This window comes from Culex quinquefasciatus, chromosome 2 (assembly GCF_015732765.1).
Source record: "Culex quinquefasciatus strain JHB chromosome 2, VPISU_Cqui_1.0_pri_paternal, whole genome shotgun sequence".
NCBI classification, from domain to species: domain Eukaryota; kingdom Metazoa; phylum Arthropoda; class Insecta; order Diptera; family Culicidae; genus Culex; species Culex quinquefasciatus.
In genome coordinates, this window is record NC_051862.1 from 142,174,885 (window position 1) to 142,187,234 (window position 12,350).

Consider the following 12,350-nt stretch of genomic DNA (forward strand, 5'->3'; position numbering starts at 1 on the left):
AAGAAACTTTTGTTAGAAAAAAGTCACTTTTGAAATAGGGTTTCATATTACTTTCTGCGCCAAATTTGGCCAGGAACCACTTGGTTGAGTGGTCCCACTTGACCAACGAGTTCAGCATGCGCGTTCCTCGGCCGACCGGGTACGAAATTGGACGGTACAGCTTCTGCACCTGCGGTTGAGCTCCGGCACTGTACAACCTGTAAAACAGCATAAATAAGTAAATATAACTAGAATTTAAGCGGGATTTCGCGCCAACTTACTTTCCAAGGTTGCTCAGCATGAAGATCACGTTGTTCTGGTTCTCGCGACGCATCAAGCTCAGATTGACGGCCTCCTTGCCGAGGGCACGCTTCAGGATGGCCTGCAGCAGTCCGTGCGGGGCAATTTCGATGCAGATGGCGTTCTCCGGCACGTGACGAATGCCCTCGGCGAACAGCACCGACGAGAGCAGATTGTTCACGTGGTACGCCGCCGAAGATTGCTGCGCCAGCGGCGTATTCCAGGCCTCCTCCGGAATGCTGGTACTGATCCAGCGCGGCGATCGGCTCTTCGGGTTCGGGATGATCTTGTCGAGCGATTTGCGCAGTTTCGGGGCCGCATCCGCAATGTACCGGCTGTGGAAGGCAATGCCCGAACTCTTGACCCCCTTGGCGAAGACGCCGTCGGCGTTCAGCTTGGCGATGAACTTGTTCACCGATTCCACCGGGCCGGAAATCTGGGGGAAAAAATCGAAGAGATTTTTACTTGACCTTTGATTAAAAAAGCGGGTTCAAGCTTACCGTAACGCTGTCGTTGCTGTTGTGGCAAGCCGCGATGATGTCCTTCGGCAGTTGCTCCTTGCACTGCTCCCAGGACAGCCCAACGGCGGCCATCTGGCCAGGGATCAGCTGGGTGTCCAGGATGCTGCGACCTCGCCAGTACGCGGCCAGCACAGTTTGCTCCGGAGTGAAGCAGCCATCGGCGTACGCACAGCCCAGTTCACCCACGGAGTGTCCGACCATGCCGTCGGGATTGATGCCAACATGGTTCAGCACGTCAGTCAACGCCACCTGGACGGCAGCGATCGAGATGAACGAGTTGAGGATGTTGTCAAAGGTGGCGTCAGTGCTCTTGGTGAGGATTTCGATCAGATCGACGCCCTCGGGACGTAGAGCTTCAGCGCAACGATGAATGCTGTTGCTGAAGACTTCCACGCGCATCATGTCCTTGGCCATGCTGGCCCACTGCGAGCCCATACCGGAGTAGATGAACCAAATCGGACGCTTGTCATCGTTCATCTCTAAGACTTCCTGAACCGACTGACCGTCACCAATTACGGCATAACCGCGGTTGTTATGGCCGGGAGTATTCTTGCTGTGAATTTCGTTCAGCAGTCCCACCAGCTCCTCGTCGTCCTTGTTCAGCGCAGCCTCGTCCAAGAAAGCTTCTACAGCTTCGTCGGTACGACCGGAAGCGAGCACCAGCTTCGGGAATCCATCCTTGGGGCTGATTGGCTTCGGTTTGGGATGAGACTTCATGATTACGTGAGCGTTAGCTCCACCAAATCCGAACGAGTTCAGACCGATGATGCCACCGTTCCAGGGCATGTTACGATCGACAACCTTAACGCGGCCGTCCACGATTCCGTACAGATCGGGGTTGGGACTTTGGAAGTGCAAATTTCCAGGCAAGATACCCTCCTCCATGGCAATCAACATCTTTGCCACGGAACACACGCCCGAAGCGGGCTCCGAGTGGCCCATGTTCGACTTGACGGATCCAATCAACAGCGGGGTCTTGCGATCCTTGCAGAAAAAGTCCGTGATCGAGTTGACTTCCTGCGGGTCTCCGACCTTGGTACCGGTTCCGTGAGCCTCAACGTACACCACGTCGGCCGGGTTGAGATTGATTTCCTCGTAAGTTTCCTTGATCAGGCGCTTCTGAATCTGTCCGTTGGGATAGGTAACGCCCTGATCTTTGTAACCGTCCGTGTTGACCCTGACGTTCAGTACGCTCGCGTAGATACGACGAGAGTCGGACGCGCGCTGCAACAGCGTTACAACACAGCCATCCGAACGGACGTATCCGTTTCCGGACTCGTCAAACGCCTTGCAGGCACCGTCCGGGCTCAACATGTTCAACCGTCTAAACTGCAGCGCCATCGTCGGTTTCAGGTTCACCGTGACTCCCGCCACGATGGCCGCGTCACACCGCCCTGCCTTCATGTCGGCAAACGCGTAAGACAACGCAAACAGCGAGCTGGAACAGGCCGTGTCCAGCGCAAAGCTGGGTCCCTTCAGATCGAACGTGTACGACAGTCGGTTGGCGAACATCGCCCGGGCACTTCCGGTGAGGCCATACCCGTTCACCAGGTCCGGGTCGGAGCTCCAGTGCTGCTCGGTTTCCGATCCGGACGCACCGACGTACACTCCCGTGCGGCTGCCACGAATCTCCTGAGGATTGATGCCTGCAAAAAAAAAAAGGACGATCATGAGCACGAGGTACAAAAAAAGTGAGGCTGAACAAAAAACGTTGACTCAAATCGCGCAATTTGCAGCTGTTAAGATCGCAAGCTAGAACCAAAAAAAAAAAAAAGATGAGTACGTACAAGTACGCAGCAGCGCAGCACACGTACACCGGACACAAACACCTTCAAAACTCAGGTGTGTTGCTGCTGCTGCTGCGCACCTGCTAAGCAAACAGGAGTTCCAGATTTACGTGTGCGTGCGCGATGAAGATACGCCAAAAACAAATATCCAATCAATGCGGTGCCAACTTGCGTCATTGAGGAACAACCTGAAAGATTTATCCGTCTTTGGGAGGTTTGTTTTTTTTAGTGCTCGGCACACGTGGAGAGGCAACGGGGGTAATTTTAGAATTAATTTGTCGTTCCAGTGTATGAAACTGTCCAAAATATGAACGGACGATGCGAATGATTGGGTGTATTCGTAATAGAATGAAATTATCATGTAGTTGGTAAAATTTGCTGATTTATTAGCGTTTAATCGTATCCGCGTCTAAATTTGAATGCAGTTTAGCATTCACTGATTGCATGATTATAAATTAATTTTTAAATTTCAACAGATCATGCTTTGTTTTGATTGTAAGCACATTTAAAGTCAAAAAGCGAAGCTGACAATATTTTGTAACCAATGTAACTACAGTTAACAAACAATGTGTGATAATTAGTTAAAAATTGCTCGTTGAAAAATCCATTTACCAAGTAACATGATTTATAATACAAATCACATAAGATGTTATAAACTACTTTGATAAACTAAAAACAAAATCGTTTCGGTCAAGTGCAAGTTCACCTACGTCAAGACCCGAGCTGTATATTGCAAGCAATCAAAGTCAAACTTGATTGCCCAAATTGTTGTTTCAGTATTGTATACCTATCCTAATTTTACTGCCCTGTCTTAGTGATCCACAACGACCGCTAAATTAAACTAATTGTGCCTTTTTGATTTGGGTTGTGACTTCTGCATTTATGGACTATCCTTTCTGATTTGAAATCAATTCCATGACTCCAATGTGTACTACACCAAAACAGAAGACCTCTGAAATAGAACGTGATTACCTCGAGGCAAAACAATGAGCAAGAGAGTTTTTTCCATATAGAGAACGCGTGATCTCAAGAGAATTGAGAGTTGATCTTCTACTTACTATCTTGCTATCTTGGTTGAAAATTCGAATTTAAAATCAAAATAAAATAAAAACTGAAACCTTGAACCAATTTCAAAAAGATACAGACAGCATCAAATGAAAAAAAACTAACTTAAACTATCAAGTGGTTGGTGCCTTCCTCAAATCTAATAAAAAAAGGGCAACACTGAGGGGGAGTTTGAATTTGAAAGCCTACTACGAATTTTACCTAGGCGACCACCCGAGCAGACGGAAATAACTTGGCAAAAACATTTCTTGATAATTGAAAATACTAGGCCAATAACGTTTTGTTATTATTTTTTGTTATTTTAACAACTAATCCGATCATCGCAATAACAGTTAGAGGTATTCTTCCATAACAAAAAATGTTATTCCAAAGTTGTTTTGACTTTCAACCAATATCAGACCAATAACAAATCTTGTTATGATATCAGGAACTGTTATTAAACCCTTATGCAAAAGTGGGTTTTTCAAGAAGATTCCATAACATTTTCTGTTATTTCAACAGTATTTATTATTGAAATGGCATGAATTTTGTTATTACCGTCGGCCCGGGCAACTATAAATAACTTGTTGATCAAATATACAGCCTCTGAAAGATTAAATTCATATCTCCGGTATCAGATTTAGTAGCTAGCGCAAAAAGTGCATTTTAAGTCTCATCCAAAATATAAAAAAAAAATCTAAAGTTCAAAATTACGTTTTTTGGGAATTCAAGGTGATAAAAGGTCAATAATTTAATAATTGATTTTTTTTCCTAGCACCTATTTGAAAAAGTCTTAATCATTAATGAAGACACCAAATCGAAAAGATACTTCTTAAGTTTCAATTTTTTGAATATTCTCATGCCCATTTTGTATGTCCAGCCCGAAAAATGACACCCTTTTAGAATGTTTGTCTTAACACCAAATTTAAAAAAAAAAAATATGATTTTCGAAGAGATCAAAATTTCACAAATGTTTTACTTTATACCATTGAAAATTGGACCATTAGTTGCTGAGATACTGGTATTAGAATATGAGGTGCTGTTTGGGTGAGAACTTTTCAAAAAAATATACAGTCCAGACTCGATTATCCGAAGGCCAAGGTAAAATTTCACTTCGGGTAATCGAAACTTCGATTAATCGAACCACGAACATTTTTTTTTTCATTGTCATATTTTTGATTGTTGAGCTTTAGTATGACCCTTTAACTGATGATTTAGAATTTTTAAATCCAAGATGGCGGCTAGTGGGTCCATCCCGGGAATTCCCGGGACAAAAATCCCGCGATTTTTCTTAAACCGGGAATTCCCGAAATTGAAAAAAATATCAATTTTTGGTCTGGAAATTCAGATTTGGTTGTAGAAATAAACGAACAGTTGAATACATAGTAATCAATCCGAATTTTAAAGCATTAAAATTTGGATTCGGCATATATCAGCTTTAATTTGGCATATTAGGGAAAATGGTTTAAATTTTAGTTCACAGATCCACAAAATGCCTGGCGCTTTGAATATTTTCTATTTTATTATATGTTTTTTAAAAAACTGGGTATTATATTTATATTTAGGATTTACATTTTTTCCTCAGTTGGCGCAAGTAACTTAATGATAATTAGTAAAATATGTTTTATATAAAATAAGACATTCAAAACTTATCTGAAATTTTACATTGACTGGTATAATTTTATTTCTAGGGATTTTTTTTGAAATCTCTGTAATTACTCTGAGCTTCACTAGCGTGCCCAGGTCCTCAAGGAAGGTGGGGCAAAAATATTAGAGTTTTGAAAATTTCGTCGTTTATGGACACCCCCTGCCCAATTTTAGAACAAATTTCCGAGTATGGTGGGGCAACTGCCCCATGTTGCCCCACCCTGGGCACGCTAGTGCTGAGCTTTAAGAAAAATTTAATTTGGAAGCCGGGACCGTGGTGTAGGGGTAAGCGTGATTGCCTCTCACCCAGTCGGCCTGGGTTCGATCCCAGAAGGTCCCGGTGGCAAATTTTGAGACGAGATTTGTCTGATCACGCCTTCCGTCGGATGGGGAAGTAAATGTTGGTCCCGGTCTAACCTAGAGGTGTTAGGTCGTTAGCTCAGTCCAGGTGTAGGAGTCGTCTCCCTGGGTCCTGCCTCGGTGGATTCGCTGGTAGGCAGTTGGACTCACAATCCAAAGGTCGTCAGTTAGAATCCCGGGGTGGATGGAAGCTAAGGTGTAAAAAGAGGTTTGCAATTGCATCAACAATCAAGCCTTCGGACACCTTGTTTCGAGTAGGAATCTCGCAATCGAGAACGCCAAGGCAAAGCTGTAGAGAGAATAATTTGATTTGATTTGAATTTAAATTTGAATTTGACTCGGTCCTAACCAGGTCCCAGTACCGAGAAGGACCTAATAAAAAAATATGAAAAAAGTTTTTTTTGAAAACATGAAAGAAAATAGCTTATAGGACCTTTTTTAAATAAAAGTCTGGTTTTGTTGTCGCTTCTCGTTTTTCTGACATTTTTGAAAAAAAATTGCAAGCTTTTCTAGTTATGGCAAGTAAAAAATATATAAATGAAATATATTTATAAAATACTTATTTAATTTGAATAAAATTGAAAATGAAATTTGTATTTTTTTCAAATCCTGAAAAAATCATTTTGTAATTTCTTTTAAGTTATTTAAAAACTGTCATCCTTGTTTAGCTTGAAGTGTAGATTTTCACCAATTATTATTATAATTGAGCTAAATCTATAATTTTAAGCTTGAAAAAATATAAAATATTATTAAAACATAGATTTTATGACTTCTTCAAAAATTTCCCGGGATTCCTTGAATTCCCGGGATTTTAAAAATATTTTTCCCGTTTCCCGGGAAATTCAAAACCCGGGAAAATTGGACGCCCTAATGGCGGCCAAAATGGCGATGATAAAATATTGTTTTTTTTTTTTTATTTTACAGGCAATCGACCATTTCAATTTGATTAAAATGGGGTCGCAGGACTCGAATTTAATGTTTAAAGTAAGAAAAAAAAATCCAAAATTCAAAATAATACGAAAGATTTGTGATTCGATTATCCGATGTCCCATACAAACCTTCTGCACTGTATAGTGTTAAAAACAAAAATTGTTTTTTTTTTTTTTTTTGGTAAAAATCAAACTTTGAGTGGTCATATCTTGAAAAAAATAAGTAGGGAAACTTTACCCTTATTCAGTCTATTTCTATTCCTACGTTTTGATGGCAAACTTTATTTTACATTTTTTTTGCAACACTTCTATTTTACAAAAAAAAACTTCATATAAAAAAAAACATAACTCGGCGCCAACATATTTGGCCGTTCTTCTCTGTGGCTCGAAGGTTGCAGATTTTTTGTACAATAAAACATATAAAGAAGATCGAAAATTCAAAGTTATGGCTTTAGGGAGATTGATCTTTTGTAAAAAAAATGAGCAGTGGTAATGCCAGATGCATAACCAGAATGACGAGTAACGAACCAGTTATAACACTGTGAAGGTTAGTTCCCAAAGCCACCATATGGTGGCGCTTGCAATCGCTCAGAAAGTTTCTTCAAAAGATCCAGTATTATTTCTGTATTAACAGCCGTCAAAATTGTATGAGTGAACTAATGACACAAAATGGCTTCTTTTGTCATATGGATACCCCAAAAAGTTTGAGCCATATTTTCATAATAGTCAAAAAATTACGACATTAAAAATCTCGAAAGAACAACTCAGAATTTTTATTTTCAATTCCTTCGAAAACTCACCCGCATCAATGATAGCCTCGTAGGTGCACTCGAGCAGCATCCGCAGCTGGGGGTCCATGCCCTCGGCCTGCTTCTGGTGGATCTTGAAAAACTCCGCGTCCAGGTTCTGCAGGTCGTCGTCCTTAATTTTGCCGCTGCGCGCGGGCAGATCGTACAGGTTCTTGGCCCACCGGTGGTCCGAGTCGGTGACCATGTCGACGCCCTCCATCAGGTTCCGCTTGAACTCGTCGATGCTGGAGCTCTCCGGGAGCCGGCCCGAGAAGCCTGTGATGCAGATGTCATCCCGGATCTGACAGCCATCGTAGTGTCCCCCCAAGTCCCTGGGGACACCGCGGCGGGTGTCAGTAGTGACGTCCTCGAAGCGAGCCGGCATCGTGGCACTTTTGTTGCGTCGTGTTTTCTTTTTGTGGGCACGTTTTCCACGGGAAGGAATGGCTGTGGCGCGTGGGTTCTGGCGGCGCTAGCGTCAACGGTGGAGCGTTTTCTGGAAAAAAAGGAACAGAGAGAGGGTGTGGGAAATTAATTAGGATGTAGTGAGCTGAACCCGCACAAGTGATGGGAGAGAGACGCGCCCGCCATCCAATCAATTGTGTGGAATTGATCTGCCGTTTGACCCTCGTGTGTACAACCAACCCCCTTTCCGTTGGCACCAAACGGTCACGCGTGTCAACCGAGTTGTCGTCATGATTCGATTAGCGCAATCAGCACGAGCACGAGTCGTACCGCTTACCGCGGCTATGCTGGGCTTCGCGCGAATGCCAACAACAAGCATGATTTAAGCAATTTGGAGCTCATTTTTGAAATGTATAGCTTTGGCGGGGGAATACATTTCGAGAAAGGTGGCCCGGGGAGTGATCACTGTACAAATACGGAAATGGCGAGTCCACATTTTTGCGCCATTGCCCCACAATCGCTGGCGATCCAACGACCTAATTGAACCTTTGTTGGTCCATTTGCAGATTCCCTGGAGACGAGCTGACGACCCCAGAGTGGTGGGACAACCAACGCAGTACTCCTCGGGTAAGTCCACTTTTTTTTAAAGCAAAAACTCATTGAACTCTTGGCGCGAACATCAGACGATTCGAATCTTTGACGTAGTTCTGCGAAGCAATTTCGTCAGCAGCTAGTTTTGGAGTCGGGGTTTTTTGTTAGGTTATTTAAAAAAACAAGTTTGTGTAATTGCGACAGCGGATGCTATTGATGAGGTTGGACGCCCATCATATTAGAACTGTGCTGCAATTTTTCACCAAGCGTTCAGCAAAGGTCAAACACGTTGATCTGTACGCTACTTGTTACCTCTGTCGCTTTTGTACTGAGCGACTTTTTTCCAGTACAAACAAGTGTTAGAACTGTAACTGATCTGTAAATTTTGTTAAAAAATATTCTACAGTCATCCCACATATTCGGAACGGTTTCCAGATCGACCAATGTTCAAAAAATCATAGCAAATCGATAATAGAACTTAATGATTCGCTTTTACCTTCATTTGAAAGCTTTTCTTGCGATATTTCGAATGCTGTATCGAACATCTGCAAATTTTAGCTTTTATATGAAGTTTTTGAAGAATTACTTTGACCCTTGAGATCCACAAATTCGGAACACTTTTTTCTTACGAATGTAAACAAACTTTGGATCTCTCCAGAAGTACATATTGATTACCAAATAATGACTTCATACACTGAAACCAATGAAACTCAAGCTTAGAGATGATTTAAACATGGTTTGATAACTTTTTTTATGAAAATAATAGTTAAATTCAGGTGTTCCGAAATTGTGGGAGGCACAATAACATCCCACAAATATGAAACAGGCCATTTGGATGCAGTGTTTTGCTGCTCTGAACAAAATAGTCTTGGAATGAAGTTTTTTGTTCAAAAAGTCCTACTTTTACCAGTGAAATAAAAGATAATGTCCAAATGAAGGTTCTAAAAATAGTAAGGTCGACAGAAAAGCTACTTTTGGCATGCTATTGACAAATTATCATCAAAGTGTTCCGAATTTGTGGGTGTTCCGAATATGTGGGATGACTGTACCTGCGTCAAAAATTTTGCATTGTACTGCTCTTTCTATCTTACCATCAACATAACAAATGTGTACGTCAACGATCGTCATCAAGTCTGTTAACGTAACCAATGTTCAGGAAAGTTCGACTCGTGGTTGTGCTCCAAAAATTGAAGCGTCACTGCTTGTCGGTTGCGCACAGTTTACGAAATCACTACGACTTTAGTTTCCAACATACCACACATCAACCTGCAGCCCAATTGGTTACAATTTGGTATCACGTTCAACGACCGTTCAAATGTTTTCCGTTGCTCTTTTTAATTGATTTTGTCATTCGGATCCCTCCGATTATCAGCTCCACGTAAGCGATAAGAAAACAAGTTGAGTTTTAACAAATCGAAATTTTATTTTTTTTTTTAAACAACTTTGAAAACTTTCGAATAACTGTCCATGAAATTTCCAGATATTTCTAAACACCTGTTAAAATATAACCAATCAAACGGATATCTCGTTTGCACAGCTGTTGTAGCTAAATCTTCTCATAGTGCCCTAAAGAACCATGCGTCTCCAGTAGAAAACCGAACTCACCGAAAGAAAAAGTTCACCAACCTCCAACACGAACCGGAGCAATAGAGAGTCGGCCAAAACCATTACGGGAGGAATGGTTTCGCATAAATTTCACGCCGCGAGTGAGCTTTTGGGGCTGTGCTCTGCTGCGCAAATTTTGGTTGTTGTTTTGATAGGTTTTTTTTTGCAGTTTGTGGTTGTTATTTCTTCAGGGTTGAATGTTGCTGAAGTCGACGGCAACATTTAAAAAGGCATCATGTACATTTTGACAATTTCTGAGTTATTGCATATTCTGAAAGTACTCCTAATAAGCTACCTCTCCACCAAAAAGGAGCAAACGTTACTTCAGTAAAGTGTGTTTAATAATGATTTTAAATAAGGTAAAACCCAGTCGGCCTGGGTTCGATCCCAGAAGGTCCCGGTGGCAAATTTTGAGACGAGATTTGTCTGACAACGCCTTCCGTCGGACGGGAAGTAAATGTTGGCCCCGGACTAACCTAAAACGGTTAGGTCGTTAGCTCAGTCCAGGTGAAGGAGTCGTCTCCCTGGGTCCTGTCCTGGTGGAGTCGCTGGTAGGCAGTTGGACTCACAATCCAAAGGTCGTCAGTTCGAATCCCGGGGTGGATGGAAACTAAAGTGTAAAAAGAGGTTTGCAATTGCCTCAACAATCAAGCCTTCGGACGCTTAGTTTCGAGTAGGAATTTCGCAATCGAGAACGCCAAGGCAATGCTGTAGAGCGAATAATTTGATTTTTTGAAATAAGGTAACATAAACAAAATCTCTGGCATCAGCAGTGCCTGTTTATATTAGCTCTGTCAACCTGTCAAATAAAAGACGACATGAACCTCGAGACGAATAAAAAAAGCATAATGAAAAAGACATCATGTACATTTGCTGACGAAAAGCGAGCCATAACAAAACTTCCCCTCCACTAGCAAAAAGCGCCATGTACATTCGGCAAAGAAAAACGAATCATAACGAAACGTCCCCTCCAATGACAGCAGGGTGATATGGACGTTGGTGATTTCAAAAGAAGTAATGTTTGTTTTTATACGAAATCGGTCTGTTTTTTTTAATTTTAATTTTTGTATTTTTTAATCCGACTAAAACTTTGTTGGTGCCTTCGGTATGCCCAAAGAAGCCATTTTGCATCATTAGTTTGTGTTTTTGTGATTTTTTATTTAACTTTTTGTCACTAAAACCTGATTTGAAAAATAATATCAATATTGCGCCCATTTAAAATATAAGTCTCGGTTTAAAAAAATTTAAAATATTTTTTTCGAAAAGATCGGAAAATTTCACGAATGTTTCATATATTAACTTTGTAAATCGGACCATAAGTTGCTGAGATATCGACGTAAGAAAATGGTGGGTTGTTTGGGTGAGACCTGGAAAACATCACTTTTCATGTTTTCAAACCTTTGCATGGCAATATCTCAGCAACTTAGGGTCGTATCCACAAAGTTCAAAAAAGCAAAATATAGAGAATTTTCTCAGCTTTTCAAAAATATTTTTTCAAAGGTGGGCAAACATGGGCACTTATTTAAAAACAAAAATGAAAATCTGCGACTATTTTCAAAAAAGTTACCTAAAAATGGCTATAACTTTGAAAACGGTGCAATTTATCAAAATTTCACTGAAATACTTTTTGATTGCAAATTTGATTTTACATCGAAAAATGAAGTTGAAAATTTTTTGCGACCAATATTTCAATTTTTTTTAAAATCAGTATTGATTGAAAAATTAATAACTCGGTCAAAGATTTTTTGCACAACCTGGAAATTTCTAAAAAGTTGGCATTTAATGCCCTCTAAAACATATCAAAAATGAAAAATATAAAATAAAAATAGTGTTTTTTTTTGCAAATCAAGTTTTAGTGACAAAAAGTTGAATAAAAAATCACCAATTTTTTTAGTGTGTATCATTTTTTTTCAGTGTATCGATCAAAAAATTCCTTCAAAAGATACAGATTTTTGAATTTTCATACATCATTTTTGTATGGACAGCTGCCAAATTTGTATGGAAATTTATATGGACAAACTAATGATGCAAAATGGCTTCTTTGGGCATACCGAAGGCACCAAAAAAGTTTCAGCCGGATTAAAAAAATCGAATGACCAAAATCTGAGAGAACTGCTCTTTTCTTAAATATGATCACGAAAATAATGTTTTATTGAATTGAAAAAGCAACGTTTGTCATTGTTTGCTATCATTAGAGCATCTTGTTTTGCTTTTATATTAAAATGGGAATTGAACATTCAAATCTGGGGTTTTTTGAAAAGGTCCAATTAACCAAATTTTCAGTTTCTGCTTTTTGGGTGTTTTTAATACCCCTGACTCAAGGCGGTTTCAAAAACACCCAAATAGCAAAAACTGGAAATTTGGTTAATTGAACCTTTAAAAAAAAAACTCCAG

The 12,350-nt window shown here is 40.8% G+C and overlaps 1 protein-coding gene across 1 annotated transcript in view; it reads right to left on the reverse strand.

The window, feature by feature from the left end:
* Positions 1–12,350, reverse strand: part of LOC6037099 (fatty acid synthase) — a 37,787-nt gene that overhangs the window by 6,152 nt on the left and 19,285 nt on the right. The window contains exons 3-6 of the mRNA XM_038256575.1: positions 7,368–7,851; positions 780–2,446; positions 261–715; positions 52–197 (exon numbers count right to left, since the gene is read on the reverse strand). Coding sequence (XP_038112503.1) covers positions 52–197; positions 261–715; positions 780–2,446; positions 7,368–7,740 — 2,641 coding nt within the window. The 5' untranslated portion in view covers positions 7,741–7,851. The remainder of the gene's footprint in view (positions 1–51; positions 198–260; positions 716–779; positions 2,447–7,367; positions 7,852–12,350) is intronic.